A 20230-nucleotide genomic window follows, 5' to 3' on the forward strand; every position below is an offset into this window, starting at 1 on the left:
ACAAGAGCTCTGTCCCATGAAACCATTTTGAATGGAGTCAAAAGCTTTGAATGTTGTGCTTACTGTGTTTTGTTCTTCCTCTCCCTGTGCCACTGTTCGAAAGTGGCCTGCTAGATTGCTTTCCTTACAGCATAGATAACGTATTTCACGCCACTAATATGGCACAAGCAAGCTCTGAAATAAAGGATGCATAACTTGCTAGCACCGTAGGATGTATACTGTCTGTGTGGGGTGTGTTAAGCAGCAGATATGTCTGCCAGGGGAGTGGGGCAGACAGTATGTAACAACTTTGAAAAAAACAAAAAGTGTGCTTTTAAGATCATAATTCCATTATGTGATATACACACATTCTTTGTTTCTATATAATTTAGAGTGTGGACAGCAAAATGTAATCTCTTAAAAACCTGCTTAACAAGAACAATGAAAACAATAAAAGAAACAAGTTCCATAAAACATAGTAAACAACTCAGTGTCTTTTTAATGCTAGGAAAAATGTTCACCTTTCAATGTCCAAAGTACTGTTAACACAGGTAAAGAGCAAACAAGGTCAAAAGTGAAAGCACATACAGACACACACAAATATATAGAAAACTGGACCAGAAATCACAGGACACTTAAGCAATGTTATCTTAAGTAGAACTAGTTTTTTTTTTCCTTGTATTTTAAATAGATTAAAATATTTGGTGTGGGTGGGGGTTATCAGTATTTCACAATTTCAACTTAGAAACAAGCTGTAATCAGCACTCAGCTCATTGTTTAATTAAAAAAAAAGAAAAAAAAGAACCACATCATACTTTCAACAACTGTAGGATTAAAGCTTACAAAGAACACAGCTACCTACATCTACATCACAGTGCAGGACGCAGTCTCTGGAGACTACCAAAGGAAAACAACAGACTCTGCATCCATTATGTTGCATTATAAAATTAATGCCCTATTAGGAGAATCTCACTTCCTATGGCCTTCCAGCTGCTAAGCACCTGAAGGGTAGAAGGTTGTCAGAACTGAGAACACAGCTCACCCTGTCAGAACACCCAGTTGTTTCACTGCCACTGGCTGAGGCATCTAGTAATCTCAATACAATGCCCAATGAGAATAAACATAATACCACCTCTGGCTTCTTGGCCAGGATAATCTGGGGCATGTAGCAGAGGCTACAGCATCAAAGGCCATATTTTCCCTCAAGAAAAAATAAATCCTTTACAACTCTTATTTTCTTTTACTATGAAGAACTTAAAGTTCAGATTAAATGGAACCCTACAAAGACATGATTTCAGGGAAGGAAGACAGCTGCAGAATACTACTTGCATGCCTGAAAGCACCGAGGTTCTAGGTTCAATCCTTGTGACCAAAGCCAGAGCTGAGAAGTGCCCTTTTTGGTCTGTCTTTCGCTGTGTCTCTCTCACTCATCAAAACAAACTAGACATACTCAACCCGTATCTGTGACCTTGCATTGGAAACAGCAGTGTGAAATCGTTCCCATTATCTGTAATTTTGTAAACAGATATTAAATAATAACACATTTTGGAAAAAATACACATACTTACTTCTATAAGTAAGTATAGAATCAGTCCATGTACCTGAGAGTACTACAGTTTTCAATGAAGGGAACGGGGAACACAGAAATACTGGTGGGAACCGTATGGAACTATACCCTTATTATCTTACAATCCTGTAAATCAATATTAAATCACTAATAAAAATACATTAAAAAGTAAGCAAATGAAGACATTACTTCCACTTACATGTACATGCAGGCTCTATAGAGCCAAGGTATGCAGTTCTCTTTCTTTTTTTTTTTTCTTTAAGCCACCAGTTATATTCCCAGGTCACTAAATATTCATGTTGCTGCCAGTAGGTATTATCTGTCATCAATTCTATCCACAGTAATAAGTGAGCAGAGAACACATATCCAAGTATGAGACATGTCGACAGTCACATGGCAGAGTTGAATTTAACCACAGCCATCACAACCTTGAGGGAGGGAAGTCAAATCACAACATCTAGGCTAACCAACTCTTGTGATGGATATTTCCTAGGTTTAACACTGAAAGTTCTGCATCCAGAACTCCCCAATCCCAGACATACCAAGGCAGTCACCCTAAAGCACATTCACACCTTACTGCTAAAAAAATAATTTAAGAACAATTAGTTAATTGTGAAGGCATCAGCACACACATTTTTTAGGATTTTTGCTAATGGTCAGCTCCTCAAAGCCTAAAAACTATAGCTCTGTCAATGTTAAGAATAGTTAGTAGTATTTAAATTAGTAGGTAGTGTCAAGTCTATGCTCGAAATCTGTTTTTAAATCTTCTAAGGGTTCTGTGCTTTTTTTCCCCTCCTGCTACATAGTATTTTTCTGTGTCACTTAGACATTTTATAAGAAATTTCTAAGCTGCAGAATTCAGCTCTGTCCATCTTTTCATATTGTCTTTAAATGAAAACACTCTGCGCCAACTATTTCCCACATTCTTATTTCGTACATTGAAGATTGCCAACCAACCTCAGATACTCCTCTCAGACTGCAAAAGTCCAGAAGGTCTGGCCTTGGGAAAAGATGGCAAAAAGAGAATTTTCAGATTCAAGTATTTTTATTTTGCCTACACTGCTGTGATCTAGCTCAGCAACTTGCAGAACTGCTTTCATCTTTATCTCTACAGCTTTTCTTATTTTGCCCTCTTGTATGAAAATGGTTAGTGTCACAGTTTCACTATCATTAATAAAAGGATACAAGTATTTATGCCTTAAAAAAGTCAGGGTCAAAGGGCAAAAATGAAGCCTGAGGTAAAGCTGGTCTACTAAACAACAAGTTTGGGTCTGCATTTTTCTAGAAATGAGGCTTAAAATAAAATCCTCTAATGTATTCATTCTACCTGCTTACCCCTTGTGATTATTTCTCCCAATATGTAGATAATATTAGTTGCATAAATTGTCAAAAGATATTTTAAGCACAAAGGCATATTCACCAGAAAAGGGTCTAGTTCTCCCTAAACTCCTTTTCCGGCACTGTTTGAACAAGCCAAGAATGTGCTTAAAGAAAGTGGTAGATATTTCTTAGGGATTTACTTAGCAAAGAAAAATCTCTTTGGGAGAAAGGGACTTAAGAAGACTTTTATTCCTACAGACAAATGCTGACAACCAACTTTATGTTACAATATTGTAAAGGCTAGAACTTAATATAGAACCAGAAATATGGCAAGTTACCTACAGACTAACACTATAAAATAGCCAAATGCTTTAAAGCCGAAGAACAGTAGAATCTGAATCGGAAAATGCATTGCTAAGTATTTTTATAATTCTAACACTTTGTAAGTCAATACATTATGGGTTTCATGGTTTAGTACACTGTGTTAGGAACAGGAAGGAAATCTCTAATCTTCCCCCTCAAAGAGCAAACTTATAATTTGGAGAAATTCTAGAGAAAAATCAAGTTTTCTCTATGGAGCAAATGAATCCTTCTCTTCCATCATCAGTGGCTTTACTATTCTTGTAAAGAGTTCTTACATCTTAGGCAATAGTGGTAAGTATAGCTCCAGCCAGGACTGAATCACCTTTAGGCAATCCTTAAAAATAATATAGGAGCTGACTTGGTAGTGGGGTAGTGGTACTTCCCGGGGTTATCTTAAGCAGCAATCTTGTAACAGGGCAGAAGACCCAAAGTGGGGAGGGGCACAATCAAACATACTAAAAAGTTAACCTGAAACTGGTACCTTTCAGAGTGTAACAAAGAGGTATGGATGGGGCAGAGCTATATTTGATGTTAAGGAATCCCAGTTATGATTCTCATCAAGATGCCTGAAAATGGCCTATTAGGTTAACTGAGTCACTTAATTAGAACTCAAGCAGAATAAAAACTACTGATGGCCTGCCCATGAAAGGAAAATGTCTGGGGGGAAAAAAAAGACTTTTTACTGAGAGCTGAAATTTAAACTACAGAATTATTCATCATTGTTATAATGAATATGGATAAACAACCCTTACTGTTGAGGCTTTTCTAATCGTATATGTATATAAATTCATACACACAGCATAATCAATTTTCTACTACAGCAATTTAAGGCAGTTAATGCTATATATAAAGTTAGCTATAATATTCAAAAAGAAACAATTCCCACTTCAGTCATGTGAACGCACAGACAACAGTTCATCATAAAGGTTATCATGAGGTTATCTTTATCTAGCATTACTCATATTTTCTGGCTTTGAGACTCTCGACACAGAAAAGACCACTGGGAGAAGACTCCCAACACCAATACACAAAGGTAGCGAAACAGTCCATGAAAATTTGAAATGTGAAGTCTAAAAGGAACTCAATAGGGTTCTCACTACCTTGTCATCATTTCTCACTGTACTCAACAATGCTAAATCTCTATGCTCTAAGGTGGAAACAGGGCTAGTATTACAGGAAAACCACTGGCTGGAACTAACTGCCAGCTAAGTTATTAATTAAATAAAATTTCAGATATGTAGGGGACCACCAGAAGGCGAGCCTCTACCAGGCCCTCTGTAAATGAGGCTGCCGAGAGGAAAACATGGAAAAAGAACACCATGGCCTCTGAGTGGACCCCTGCTTCTCCCATTTGTGCTCTGCTGATCTTGGCAGGACAAATTAATCTTAGGGAACAACAGTCAGCTGCTGAATAATCATAGAATAATGTGTAGAAGTAAGCAAATGCTAGTAACCGATTGATCTTTAACTAACTGCCAGTAAATCATGAGACCTTGTGTAATCTTGTATTGTATGTAGAACTGCTGGCATTCTGTATAAATTTTAGAGGCTCAGAAATAAAGTTACCATGTCTTTGGCACGGTCCTCCCTACCCCACTGGACGCAGAGACTAGACAGACAGAATCTGATGATTTATGCTACCTATAGCCTGGCACAAAGACACTTATCTTAAGCGACTCTCTGAGTCTGGATGTCAAAGATTTTAGTAGTTGATCAGTTTGATAACATCAGCTTTACTGATGAAGAAATTAGGACCCTGGGTATGAACAGTACCATCCTTTCTGGCATTTATTAAAGTTCAGAAAAGAATGATTTTCTGAGTTATGTAGATCAAGCATGGTTGGCAAAGAAGAAAACCACCACCAATACCACTAATAAAGTCAGAAGGTGAGGACTAAAATTGAGTTGATGAAAATAAAGGGTTTAGCAAAAGAAAACACATGGAAGAAATGGATAACAATTATCTATAAACATCCATGTGTTAGATCAGTGTAAGAGATGATCATGCCTTTTTTATATTCACAGATTCCTGTTATCTAAAGAGATACTGGGGGCTGGGGGCAAAACTATGAAAATGGAATGTCCTGCTATGAAAGCAGACTGTACTTAAAGACACTTTCAAAGTACAGTGAAGACTGTCTTGTTTTGCTTTATATCCCACCAACAACCAGACCAAGAGGCTATTACTGAGTAAGCAGCTATTTTAAAAAGAAAGATCTTAAAGGTATTACTTAGATAACTTGTAAAAGAGGTAGAGAAACCAATGCGTATACATACACTTTTATTTCAACTAGCAAGAGACTAGAATGATTGCTTTTCACCTTCAAAGTTTTAGTCTTGATGACACTATCAATAAAGGCACAAATAAAATTAAATTAAAACAATTTTAACAAACGAGAAAACCTGACAGTGTTTAAGACAGATGAATCAAGCAAAATCTGATGCGATATAAAGAGAGAAAAAAATCTAGATGTTAAACAAATTGCAAATACTTGGAATACTGATGAGTAAGGGTATAGAATGAGAAAATATAGCTTTCAAGAAAAGTCAGGCAAATTTTCTTAGGTAATACAGCGACAGGTAATGAGCAAGAAGGTAAGCCCCAGAACGGTGAGCAGAGCTTAAAGGCCAGGACCAAATTCTAGTCATTGTTTTATCATTCAACAGCTATCACAGTGGTAAAAAATAGGCATCAGTAAATGTTTATTGGATGATTGTATATCATAGTGTATAGTTAGTATAACTGGTATAGTTCAAACCTAATCAGGAAAGTTTCCTAATGTAGAATTAAAAAAAGCAAAGGCAGAGTTACTCTGAAAGGGGGGTAGACCCAGTTGCATTTTCTATTCTTAATTAGTGCTTATAAAGTCTTTTCAAACTCTTTTTTAAACAGGTATCGATGTAACTCCAATACAGAATAAAAATGAAGTTGTCATTGGTTTGACATTCACTGGAATATTCACCGAGCCCCATCCCCCTAGGAAGCCCCAAGTGCCTCTATGGAACTTACTATGAAAACCACCAATCATGTTGGAAATAAGGAAAAAAACATGTCTGCTCAGTTCTCATGTTGTTAAAACTAGAAAATTATCACCACTGTGGAGAAGAAATTCTAAATTACATTGCTAATTTAAATAGAGATAAAATCTCAACAGAAAGAAGACCTTATCACTTAAAGAATGAAAACAACCTCTACAAGGAAAGATTAACAAAAGAATAAAAATGAGACCATGGATAGACAAAATAGAATAAAAAAGTTTCTCATTAAAAAGCAAATATGATCATTACATGTATTCACACAAATATAATCACCACTATGAAATCAATGGCTTAACAGGTATAACTGTCCAATACAACAGGTGTTATCATATTGTACAGAAGCATCCTACCATAGTTGCAGAGATGTGATCCACTACTAAAATGCTATAGCTGGCACTGTGTTGCTTAATCATTATATCAGCAAGAGTAAAATGCCAGGACATTCCACCACTTTCAGAGTTGTGTTCTCTAAACATCACTGTAAGTTTTCAAGTAAGTAAATACTTCCAAAGGGCAGAGGTTCCACTGGTCTATCCAGCAGGTCTGACGGTGGTAATACTTGGGAAATTAATTTTAATCACAAGATGGGATATAAAATCAGCAACAGTTACGGGTAACAGCTAGTCACTAGAATGGTCAAAATTTGCCAAAGGAAAATAATTAGAGAGAGGGTTGCTAAATTAAGTGGTAGTGACCTGGGTAATGACAAACAACTTTACAGCAAAGACTTGAGGAAGAAAAGTGGGAATAAAATATGAAGCAGTCTATCACAAAATAAGGCCACCTTCAACTATTATAATGGTAGAACCACTCTGATCCTCAAATGTGGATCAATGCAGAGGTTTTATTATAAAGCATCAATACATAAGAGTGAGTTTACTTTAAAATAGCCTTTGACTTTGCTGCACCTTCTTGTCAGGAATGCCTGTCTCCTGATTCTGGACATGATTTGCTTCTCACTCAAGTGTTAGCTCAAGCATCTCTTCCTTAAAGACCTTTACCCTCTGTTATGCTCTACAACAGTACCCTGTTTATCTCTTTCAGTGGCAAATAAGCTGGTTAAAAATTATTTTAACTGTTATCTCAGCAAAGGCAGGGCCCATATCTTGTTCACCATTACCCAAAGGCTAGTAAGAAAGTTCCTGGCACTTCTGTTCACATGACTGGTGAACAATAAATATTTGTTGAATGAGTAAAAAATTACTATATCAAGTTTACACAAACACATATACACAAATATAGGAAAATGGGGGCAATATCTAATAGAAAACAATCAAATATTGAAAGTACTGAAAATGTTACCTGCAGAGACACGTAAATATGATTTCAAAGAACAAGTACCAAATATATCTTCCAAAATATGAACATTTACTAACAGGGGATCAAAAGTGGCTATTCTCCATTTCTATTGAGATGCAAACAAGAAATGTTTAAATTGCAATGAGTTAACATTAGACAGGATTATTTGCTGGTAGACAGGACTACCAGAAGAGATTCTGAAGTGTTTTTTCACTATTGAGCATAAAATAGTCAACCATATATCAAGATTAGTTAAGAACTGCTCACACTATAATTTTAAAAACTTGCTAAACTGCTCCTCCCAATTTTTAAAATTCTGAATTCAGTTATGCAAAACAATTTTCACAAATTGAATACAACATAGTTTTAGAACAGATGGCCCTTATCTGCTGACCTTACCTCAGTATCACTTTTCTAGGTATTTTGCTGAAGCAATTACATTTACGAAGAGTCCATTTCATAATACAATCTGGCAACTAATGAAATCACTCACACCAAAGAACATTAAGATCCACTATTAAAGCATTTAAAATACAGCGTTCAGATCTAGAGATTTTGTTTTAGAATTGTTGCCTTTGCATTTTTTTTTTTTAATGAGGTGTGAAGACAAGCCAATAGACTACTAGTTTACACAAGTCAATTTTTCTCAGTCTGAATTTGGTGTAAGATACATGGACCTACTGCATATGGATTTTTACTGTGTGCCCTCAGAATTAACTGGTGCTCAAAGTCACCATTAATGTTATGGGTCTCATGCAATGCTGTTTGGATATGAGGACAAATGGGATGGAGAACAGATCTGGAAAGATTCTCAGCAAGAGTTTTTTGAGAAGATTTAGCAGTACGTAAACACACAATGAATGTTTAAGATTCACTAAACATATTAACATTAAGGTCAAGGATATCAAAACTTAATCCACTTCTCTTCCCCCAAGAGTTTATTTTTGGTAAAAGGCAGAAAAATTAGTTTTTCTACAAGGGAAATCTGCTTCTAATTGGTAATTTGAAAATTTTTGATATATATTATATATTAAAAAAGACACACAAGAATAACGGAGAAATGGGGATAACAGATTAGGTACTGTAACTTTATAAAGGCTTGCCTAAATCAAGAAGCCGCACACACACACATACACACACACCTATTTTATGCAAACTAAAAATGTATATAGACAGCACAACACTGTGATACTGGATCTTGATACATTACCTGTACACGTTACTACTACTGTTATTAAGAAACTTTGGGGACACTGAGTTTTATGCCCAAGAAGATATCAGAAAGTCTTTAAAATCTTCTCATCCTCCTTTATGAGAGAGTATTTCTAGACACTAATTTTCCCATCTAATATTTGGATACAGGAAACTGATTCCACAAGGTGCTTTAGTTGATGAGACCTCAAGTGCTGTTTTCTCTCTTGCATTTTTGGATAGGAAACAGTCCATGGGAACCACACACAAATACTATGAGAGGAGAGTTGTTCTATTGAGTCTTTTGATGGGACTTGCTTGGTGACGAAGCTTTATGACATGCTTGAGCAACGTACTGAAGGGGATCCCATCTGAGTTAATACTTTGTCCAACCATTGGAGAGGTCCATTCAGATGAAGTTCAATCCAGCAAGGAGTGCTTGTTACTGTCTGCCTTCTGTTTAAAAGAATACAATAAATAAATAAATAAATCTAAGAATATGACCTTTACTTAATATATTTACAAATATATTAAAAATTTGGATAAACTGAAAGGTTGCATGCACTAACACCTAACTTCTCTTGAGCAAGCATTGTTTGGATACCTATTATTCTGAAAATACTAATCCCTAAAGTATGAAAAATTCTTCCAATGACTTTCATTTTCTTTAAAAGAGATTTATAAAAATCTTTTCCCCAGAAGTATTTTTATATATTATTCATTACATTTTATTTACTAATTGATTATGGCAGTGGGTTGTTGTACATTCATGATTTTACCACTCCAGAACCCAACTTTTCCATTCATTCTGTGTGGCAGACAGACAGACCCCATAGCAATGATGCTTCTGCTGGTCCAGTGCTAATCCCACGTTGTGTCAGGGTTTAAAGCTAGACCACACACATGGAGGATACATGTCCAAAATGAGTAAGCTATATTCTGGCTCTTCTTCAAATAAAAGCTAGTAGTATGACTACCGTCTTGTCATTGAAAAATGGACTACTTAACTCTTCACCTGGGGTCCTAGTGTGGGGACCCTTGGATTCCCATAGGGAATGCCTTTCTCTACCATCACTAGTCACTTCCATGGGAAATGTCATTATTAGCACTTTTGTGAGCCTACAACCTTACCCTCACTACAAAGTAGCAAAGTAAACTGTCCCACTCTCTGAAGGGAGGCTGGATCACCCTACTCTGCCACTCGAAGACTGGTCCTGAAATGAGTGCAGTCTAGACTGTTCCCAGCTGTGACCATGGATTGTGAGCTCACACTGACAGGGCACTGTAGGTCATATAGGTTCCTGTACTAAATATGAACATGCATGGGGCCCAGGGTATAAGCAGTTAATTGTATTTATGGATCTTTCAAGTCTGGGAGCCACTCTCTACCCTAACCCAGCTTTCAAGTTTTATAGTCTCTGACACCATCCTCCCAGACGGACTTCTTTTTTAAAATTATTATTATTATCTTTTATTTTTTGGATAGAGCCAGCCAGAAATCAAGAGGAAGTTGAATATAGAGGGAGATAGGGAGAGAGACAGAGAAACTCCTGCAGCCCTGCTTCACCACTCGCAAAGCTTTCTCCCTGCAGGTGAGGACCGGGGGCTTGAGCCTGGGTCCTTGTGCATTTTAACATGTGCACTCAACCAGGTGCACCACCACCCAGCCCCTCAGACACTATTTCTACCCCACCTCCATATTAGCTCAAGCAAAGATTACTAAAGTTCTGGGCTCTTAGGAACATACCCAAAGTAGACATCCTAGCTTCTTTCCACTCTAATGCCCCTGTATACACTGTATTACTACTACTTTAGTTCCTGTTTATTAGCCATTGTGTCCTGCTTTATATCTTACTGCCTTATAGCCACCAAATTCCAGCCGCTATTATGATCCCATCCTGACCTCCCTAGACAAGACAACCCAGAATTTCACCTCTCCAGAGTCCTACTCTACTAGGAAAGATAGAGACAAGCTAGGGGTATTGATTGACCAGTCAATGTCCATGCCCAATGGAGAAACAATTCCAGAAGCCAGAACTCCCTCTTTCTGCACCCCAAAAAGAATTTTGGTCCATGAAGATGATCATAAAGAGGGCTTTGAACCCCAATTCTATCAGAACCTCCTGGAATGTGTGTGACCAGGAATCTTTGTTTTGTACTATCAATGAAAGGGAAGAGAATCAGAGAAACACCAGTGGAAGTCAGGTACTGTTTCTCTTATCTGAGAAGAAAGAAACTACCATAAGCCAGAGCTGAGCAGTGCTTTGGTAAACAAAACAAAATCAAAAGAGGACAAAACTTCAGTCAAGCTTACTATTAAAAATGTTAAAAAAAAAAAAAAGTTCAATTCCAGAAACGCCTATAAACAATATCCCTTCCAGTAACATCATGTGGGCTTTTAATAAGAAGCATCTTTCATACTTCAATAAAATTCACTCTCCTTGATTCATAAACCATTTGAAATCCTATTTGTACTGCTTTTAGTTCTGTCTTATTTACTAAATACACTAAGTCACCATGCTTGCACCTTCAATGTGACAGCTCTTCAACCATGAGAAAAGCCATCACCAAGTCTTTACTTCCAAGTGACTCAATACAATGTAGAACATCACTTCAATGGATGTGGTTTATTGTAGCAGATGGAGTTAGTGCTCCACTTACACCCTTTAGATTTTTTTTTTTAGTGCTAGAGAGCATTAAAAAATGTCAATTTTCAGTTGAACATATCTGAATCTCTGTGTCCAAGAACTTCTCTGTTTGTCTACATATAGCTGGTTAGAAGAGTCAGGAAATTTCAGGAAGCAGTCCTTAGCCAGTGACACAGAAACTGGCATTTAAATGCTGTTTCCTTTCCCTCTGGGTGAGATAATTCTGGATATTCTTTAACATTTCCCCCATGTTTTCCTTAGGGAGTAAGTTTGAGTGATCCACCCAATATAATAAGTGGCTTAGTAATGGTACTGCTTCCCCCCCCACCACCACCACATTTATTCCTCCCTTCCCAGTTTTTTCTCCAGTTCCTGCATAAACTCCTGGGATCTGAATCCCTGCCTGAAGGTTTGTGATAATATTCTTAAAGCATGATACACAACAGTACCAAATCCAATTGGTATAGACTGTTTGTTCACATGCTTCACAACTAACTCCTACTGTCCTGGAGGTACAGGCAGGAGTAGGAGTGCCTCTTTCTCATTTTCCCCTCAGTTCCTTTTGCTGGTTTGTACTTTTCTGTCACTACCCAAGATATCAAGCCCTCTGCAGCAATTTTACAAGTTCTCCTTTAATTTCAATTTTTCCAGTTCCTGAATTCTGGATCCTTCTCAGTTATCATTTACTACTAGATTAGTTTACCTTTTAGGAATAACTCTTTATCCAGGTCACCAAGAAAGAAGTGATTTAAGAAGCCTGTCACTATATATATTATACCTGTCCCCCTACCTGCTACCTCACTTTAGTACTAATTCACTCGACTCAAGAATATTTCTCAATTAAAGGAAACAACATTGCTACTCAAAGTCAGATTGTACTTGATCTCAAACACTCATAAAAACATTGTTACTTCTCATAATTATAAATCTTAATTTTCCTAAGTGAAAGTTAGATCTCAAAGTGAATCAAGGGCACTATCTTGATCCACGAACTAAAACTGTTGTCAGAATTACAGATACACAGATACTCCCTGTCCTATGCAGTTGCTATTCTATTTCATTGAATTTTCACCATGTTCGGCATCACTCTAATTTTAAACAACAATAATAAAGTTTGACCTAAAAATCTACTGTCAGCACTATCTGAACCTAACTGTCGTAATCTATTTGGATGAGTCCAAGTACAAAAGGGGAGGGGAGAAACTTAGCATTTTTAAAGATATTAAAACAGAAAATGATTAAAACAAAAGATCAGGCTGGGTGTCTGCAAAATCAGCTGAATGCACACATTATCATGTGCAAACACCTGGATTTGCAGCCTATCCCACACCTGCAGGGAGGAAGCTTCATGAGTTGTGAAAGGTTTCTCTCTCCAGCCTCCTTTCTTCTCAATTCCTCTGAGTCCTATCTAATAAAAAGGATTAAAAAAAAAAAAACCACTAAAGCAAAGTCACAAAATAAGTTAGTAAATTATACTAACATAATTTGAAGAAAATGGTCAAAATTTCATGCAGACATATACAGACAGTGTATATTTTTATAAAATAGTCAACCACCAGACTTCAAATTTCACAATCTCAAAGCCAGGTTCAAATAGAAATAAATTTTGAAGAAGGACTTAATTTGCTATATAAACAGGAATACCATCAATATATTACACAAATATCTCCTTAAGCAGGTAAAGAGTAAGCAGTTTGAGTTGGAGAAAGGCTAAGGTTGTACTCCGTTTTATCCTTCAACACACTGAAAAAGTCTTCACTTTATGTGATATGAAATCCAATCTATTGTTTAATGTAGCAGTACCCTAATCTATCTTACACACTGATGACAAATTAGTTTTGTAAAACTCAATTATGTAATTACTACTACTGTCCTTAAGAAAGAGCTTAAGAGCCAAGGAAAGTTTTCCCCAAGTCCTGTCTCCAACATTTAAAATGTGTCCTTGGGCAAATTAGCAAGTCTTTTCTGAGCCCACACTCATGTTAGTTTAAACCATTTTTCTCCTGCAAAGCTTACTGGCATAGAAACAAATGGATGATTACTGGTAATTTTGGAAAGTGTGAAATACAATGTAAGGCACCAAACAAGAACTCCTTTCTGTTACTAAATAAACATCTCCCTCTTACTATCTCCCCCTGAGCTTATTCTTCTTTACTTACTTTTTAAAAAAAAATTTAAAAGTATTTATTTATTCCCTTTTGTTGCCCTTGTTGTTTTATTGTTGTAGTTATTGTTGTCATTGTTGTTGGATAGGACCGAGAGAAATAGAGAGAGGAGGGAAGACAGAGATGGGAGAGAAATATAGACACCTGCAGACCTGCTTCACCGCCTGCAGGTGGGGAGCTGGGGGCTTGATCCGGGATCCTTATGCCGGTCCTTGTACTTTGTGCCACCTGTGCTTAACCCTCTGCGCTACTGCCTGACTCCCTCTTTTTTTTTTTTTTTTTTTAGTATTTATTTGTTTCCTTTTGTTGACCTTGTTTATTTATTATTACTATTTTATTTGTTTCCTTTTGTTGACCTTGTTTTTTTATTATTACTATTGTAGTTATTACTGTTGTTGTTACTGATGTCATCATTGTTGGATAGGACAGAGAGAAATGGGGAGAGGAGGGGAAGAGAGAGAGGGTGAGAGAAAGATAAACACCTGTAGACCTGCTTCACTGCTTGTGAAGTGGGAGCCGGGCTCAAACCAGGATCCTTATGCTGGTCCTTGCGCTTTGTGCCACCTGCGCTTAACCTGCTGCGCTACCACCCAACTCCCTCCTTTACTTTCTATACCCGTCAAACTGAACTGCAATTCTATTGTCATTTTCAACCTTCTCATTCCTATGCATTTTTTTGAACTTAAATCATATGCAGTCTTTCCCAGAAGTCTTCCTCGTGCTCTAATAAAAATATCTCTCCTTCCATGAACTAACACAACCCTTTAAAAATAACCCTTTTATGGTATTTATCACTGCACTATGTTATAGGCAAGTCTGTACAAGTTTAATTCTTTTATACCAGCACAGGAATTCACAGCACAGAGGGCTCAAATTTTGGTCGTTTTACACAAATTCTGTTGTTTCCAAAATATCAATGAATAAATGTAGATACACATGAACTACAAAAGTTACAAAGACAGGGAGAAATAATAATAATGTTAAAATTTGCAAGCTGAATATGCATTTCATACCGGTATTCTGCTCCCCATCCTTTCACAAAACTCATTCTTATGGTGCACATTCTAGTTAACTGATACACAGCTTCAAAACCCTGGTTAACAGACTGAGCCAGAAGAGCAGCAAATTCCTGGTTGTTGAAGATTTTCAAATTACAACCTACGATTGGGAAAAACAAAAAGTCAGAAAATTATGGAAAGGGACTATCACTGTAAAAAAAAGCTATTTTTGAAAAGAGCAGTAAGATATTGGAATACAAGCATGCAAATCATTTCCCGATTCCTAAAATTAATAGCAGCTAGAAAAACACAGCAAGTTGAAGTGAGAGGTTTATTTACATTTCAGCCATACCTGGTGGAATTTTACACACTGTTGCAGGGTGCCAGCCGTATCTCTGATTACAGTTAGGGCTCTGGACAAAGATTGCACTATCACTGAGGCACTCAGCAAAAACTTCCCCACCTATGTAATATAAGCGCACGCCTCTTCCTAAAACAAAATACATATGGGATTAGTTTTTTAACACTTACTATTTTAACATGACTTTGGAGGAATAATAAATGACAAGGAAATGTGAAGATTTTTTTTCACAGCTCCGTTGTTCTGAAGTCTGACTTCGAAGCATACAGTATTCTTAACAATAATTGTACTAATATATAAAAGTCATGCATTATCAAAGGTAAACAATGCAGAAAATATACTGAGAGTAAATAAGGAACTTTATGCAAACTATATTAAAATAAGCACAAGAAACTGGGTAATTTTGAAAGAAGAAACTCAAGTTTGGATAAATATGCCTTCATTTTCATAAAGTGTTTCCTTAAAGATCCCACTGAGGCCAAAAAGAAGGTAATAAAATGTTATCAATAAAACAAGAGAAAGTAAGTGTTGCCAGAAACAAGGACTTGATGCTTCAGTAATCATGGTGAGTTTGGAAGAGAGCCTCAAGTATTGAAGGAGCAGCCTCATGTTCTAGATGAGAAAGCATGCTGGCCAATACTGGGATGAGACCTTTGAGAGGCCTTGAGAAGACTCCTAACCCATGCCTGGACTCCTACATGACAGAAACGATGAGGCAATAAATTTGTTTGGGTTTAGGTCGCTACCTGTATGGTAAAATGTTAGGCAGTAATAGAAAACCGACAAAAGAACCATCAATCCAGATTTAAGACATAAATACAGAACTTGAAATTTTCCTCCCTTATAGTCACCAATTATGGGGAAAATGTCAAGTACAAACACTAGTTTTAGGTGAAATTTTGATTAAACATTTAATGGTCCAATAGCTGGCAATATTTTGATCTATAGCAAAAGTAAAAAGATGATCAAATAATTCCAGCAATCTATAATTTTAGAGACAAGATAATGGGGTGGAGGAGGAAATCTATCTAATTTTTATGCAGAAGCCCAATTATAACAAACACACCCCAGAATTTAAGTAAGATGGGCACTTTAATATTTTCCTCAACAACAAGCCACCCTTAATGAGAGTATACAAAAATTATGCATCATGGTCTGGGAGGTGGCGCAGTGGATAAAGCACTGGACTCTCAAGCATGAGGTCCTGAGTTCAATCCCTGGCAGCACATGTACCAGAGTAATATCTGGTTCTTTCTCTCTCCTCCTATCTTTCTCATGAATAAATAAATAAAATATTTTTAAAAAACTATACATCAAGCAAGAGTTGAGAAATCCCAGATAGCATGGGACCATGTCTCAATTAACTAGTACCATGTCTCAATTCACTAGTACCTTGCAGTAAATAGTACATTCACTGCTTAGTGAACAGCATTATTTTTCATAAGACATGATAGATAATTAAACAATATTAAGTTACTCTACAATAATGAGGACTATGTTGAACTATACAAGTGGCACTAAAAAACATTTACCCAAATGCCAGAAACAATGCAGAATGCAGATGCCAGAGTTTTGTTTATGTGCATGTTAATGCAAACTTACCATAATAGATATTAAAACTGAGATTAAAAATATTCATTAAAAAAATCAAAAGAAACCCGTTACATGTTATGCTAACATAAATAACATGTTTATTAAAATAACTTTAGGGGCTGGGTGGTGGTGCACCCAGTTGAGCACATACATTATTACCATGCAAAAGGGACCCAGGTTCAAGCCCCCAGTGCAGCAAGTGTGGCTCTCTTTTTTCTCTATCCTACCCTTCCCTCTCTCTGTCTTATAAAATATATAAATAAAATAAAATATTTTTAAAAAATGGCCACCAGGAATAGTGGATCTGTAGTGTGGGCACCAAGTCTCAGCAATAAACCCAATGGCAATAATAAACAAATAAGAAAAGTAAAATAAAATAAAATAAAAATTTCAATTCAACAATATATTTTCCAAAGTAAGAAAAAATTATAGCAATATTATACATTTTGAAAATATCTATGTATGGCTTAGAAAAACAGCTGGATGTTTAATCTCTTGAAAAATTATATCATCAGGTAGTCTCTGAAATGCTTCACTGTATAATCATGAAAGCATTAAGAGTGAAAAAGGAAGAGAACATCTTAGTACTATTCTGAAAATAGCGTTGACCTCACAAACTTGTTGAAAGAGTTCTGGAACTACCACCGAACTGTCTTTAACTGTATTAAATGCAAGTTCTTGCTTTATATATTGAGCAGCAAATTAAGAGCAGTTACAATTTATGAACTCACCAAAGGGGGGTGGGATTAGGAGAGGCAAACAAAGTGAAAAGAAAAAAAAAAAAAAAACCTTAAAACCCTAAGAGCTGGGAGTCGGGCAGTAGCACAGCGGGTTAAGCGCACACAGCGCCAAGCACAAGGACCGGCATAAGGATCCCGGTTCGAGCCCCTGGCTCCCCACCTACAGGGGAGTCGCTTCACAAGTAGTGAAGCAGGTCTGCAGGTATCTATCTTTCTCTCTCCCCCCTCTCCATTTCTCTCTGGCCTATCCAACAATGACAACAACAATAACTACAACAATAAAACAACTAGGGCAACAAAAGGGAATAAAAAAAAACTTAAAAAAAAAACCGTAAGAGCTGAAAATGACAATCTTATAACTGTAGAGACTAAGCAAAGTCATTTGAAAACATAGTTATTGAAGAATTTCCCAGTATCAAGGGTGCCAAATAAAGAAGTAGAAAATAAGAGTTTGCAGATGGGAAGAATACCAGGATCTATTAAAAGCAGTGAGACTGTACAGTTAAATCTGACTGCACTCAAACTGAGAGAAGACATGTATGCACACAACATCTTGATGTAGTGAAACCACATAATACTCACATCTTGAGTATGTGACACTGACTTAGCACACATGGGGAAAGAAACACCATACCTATATGTCTTCTGGTCATTTCTACTGTAGCATTTCGGTTGACGTTGGACAGTAAACCTAAACAGAACCTCTCTGAATTTGATGGATCTGTGAAACCGTCTACCGTGAGTGAGGGCTGTGATGCATGGAAGGTCTCTCCAACCCTCTGGTTTAATTCATAATAGGCTATTGAACACCAAAATGCAGGTTCTGAGTAAGTAACCGGCTGCAGATCTGAGAAAAAAAAAAAATCAAGAAATGTGTGAACAACTGAAGACAAGAATGGACGGACTATCATCTGGACATGCTCTGTCTCCCCCAGCCTACACAGTTCAGCAAGCATATTCACAGGCTCCACTTTCCATAAAACAGACTAAAAATTTCAATTTTCCTTACAGTGACTTTTTTTTTTTTTTTTTTTGCTTCCAGGGTTATCACTGGGGCTCGGTGCCTGCACTATGAATCCACTGCTCCTGAAGGCTATTTTTTCCCTTTTGCTGCAATTGTTGTTTATCGTTGTTGTTATTATTGTTGTTGGATAGGACAGAGAGAAATCGAGAGAGGAAGGGAAAACAGAGGGGGAGAGAAAGATAGACACCTGCAGACCTGCTTCAACCGCTTGTGAGGCGACCCCCCCTGCAGGTGGGGAACCGGGATCCTTGCACTTTGCACCATGTGCGCTTAACCCGCTGCACTACCCCCAGCCCCCTAAAGTGACCTTTTTAAAGACTTTGTCTGGTGAGCCATTTGTTCCAGTAGGGTTGTACCTTACTTCCTGCTCAAATATGAAATAGTCATAGGTAAAGTCAATTAACTTACATAACAAAGCTAATTTTTGGTATAATAAAATGGAATAAAGCTAGAGCAAGGATTAATTAGTGAGAGTCCTGAGAAGAAAAATTTTGTCTGGAGTTAGGAGGTGGCCACATGCCACCTGGATTTGAGCTCCTGACCACCACATGGATGCAAAAGTGAAGTTTCAAGAATGGTAGAGCAGAGCTATGGTGTCTCTCCTTCTCAAGACTTTCATATGTGGAAAAGAGAGTCTGTCAGGAGGGAGTAAAGTTGTGTAGGCATGAAGCCCCAGCAAAAGCCTTGGCAGTAAAAATAAAACACAAAATTTCTGTCATAATAATAGGACACAAAATATAAAATCTTATTGGAATTTTTCTAATTCAATCTGAAGTTCTTGAAAAGTTATCCAAAAAGAGGAAACTCATGCATACACAAGAAGCAGAAAGCAATAAAGTATGAACACATAGAAGTGGAAACAGCGTGGAATAAAAATTAATAAACATATAGAACAACTAGGATCACATGTATTTAGCCTGTTATTAATTAAAAAGTATTGTACACACATATACATGCAAACTCTCATTTGTGTATTTATCCTCATATAAATACATGTGATATATACAAATATGCATATTTATAATGCATATTAATAATATGTAAGAAATATACCCACTAAGATGTGGTTCTTATACATTAAAAAATTACTAGTTCTTTATACTCATAAGTACAAGTTGAAAAGAGTTAGTATTGAGGTACATTATTAATATTTTTAAAAAGTGTTAACTTGGGGGTTGGGCAGTGGCACATCTATTGAGCGACATGTTACACTGCACAAGGACCCAGGTTCAAGCCCCTGGTCTCCATTGCAGGGAGAAAGCTTCATGGGCAGTTAAGGAAGCACTGCTGAAGGTTTGTCTCTCACTACCCTTCACACTTCCCTTTTGATTTCTGTCTCTATCATAAAAACTTTCAAAAAAAAAAAGTGTTAACTGGAACAATAATTTGATTATTCATTGGGATCCCATACTCACATGCACATAAAGTGCCTGGACAGCACATCTTATTAGGTAAATGATCAAAGTGTAGAAACAGTAGGGGAAAATATTTGCAACTTACCCAAGCTATGATTAACAGGAGAAAGAGTAGTAGGAGACAGTTCTGCGGGAGAGCCTGAAACAAAAGAATTTACAAATAGATGTTGAAGCTTTTCTAGAACTTCTAACTAAAGCCAACAACAAATTAATTATATCTGCTTGAAATTAACCATCACAAATACTAAGAATTAAAATGCATACTACCATACCACCTCAAGTTTGACGGTTTTAATATAAAACAGGTGTAAGAGTATATATAGGAAGTCGGGCGGTAGCGCAGTGGGTTAAGCACACATGGCGCAAAGCACAAGGACCGGCATAAGGATCCCAGTTCGAGCCCCTGGCTCCCCACCTTCAGGGGAGTTGCTTCACAGGCAGTGAAGCAGGTCTGCAGGTGTCTTTCTCTTCCCCTCCTCTCTCATTTCTCTCTGTCCGATCCAACAACGATGACATCAATAACAACAA

The 20230-nt window shown here is 37.0% G+C and overlaps 1 protein-coding gene across 5 annotated transcripts in view; it reads right to left on the reverse strand.

Annotated features, from left to right (window-relative positions):
• Window positions 1-453: 453 nt before the first annotated feature.
• Window positions 454-20230, reverse strand: part of SMAD2 (SMAD family member 2) — a 94805-nt gene continuing 75028 nt past the window's right edge. For 4 of the 5 annotated variants that reach the window (XM_060173835.1, XM_060173836.1, XM_060173833.1 and 1 more), the window contains 5 exons: window positions 19788-19841; window positions 17898-18110; window positions 14922-15059; window positions 14585-14729; window positions 454-9214 (listed from right to left, as the gene is read on the reverse strand). In XM_060173835.1, the coding sequence (XP_060029818.1) occupies window positions 9091-9214; window positions 14585-14729; window positions 14922-15059; window positions 17898-18110; window positions 19788-19841 (674 nt within the window). In that variant the 3' untranslated portion in view covers window positions 454-9090. The remainder of the gene's footprint in view (window positions 9215-14584; window positions 14730-14921; window positions 15060-17897; window positions 18111-19787; window positions 19842-20230) is intronic. The other variant, XM_060173837.1, reaches the window with a different exon arrangement.

This window comes from Erinaceus europaeus, chromosome 15 (assembly GCF_950295315.1).
Source record: "Erinaceus europaeus chromosome 15, mEriEur2.1, whole genome shotgun sequence".
Classification (NCBI taxonomy): Eukaryota; Metazoa; Chordata; class Mammalia; order Eulipotyphla; family Erinaceidae; genus Erinaceus; species Erinaceus europaeus.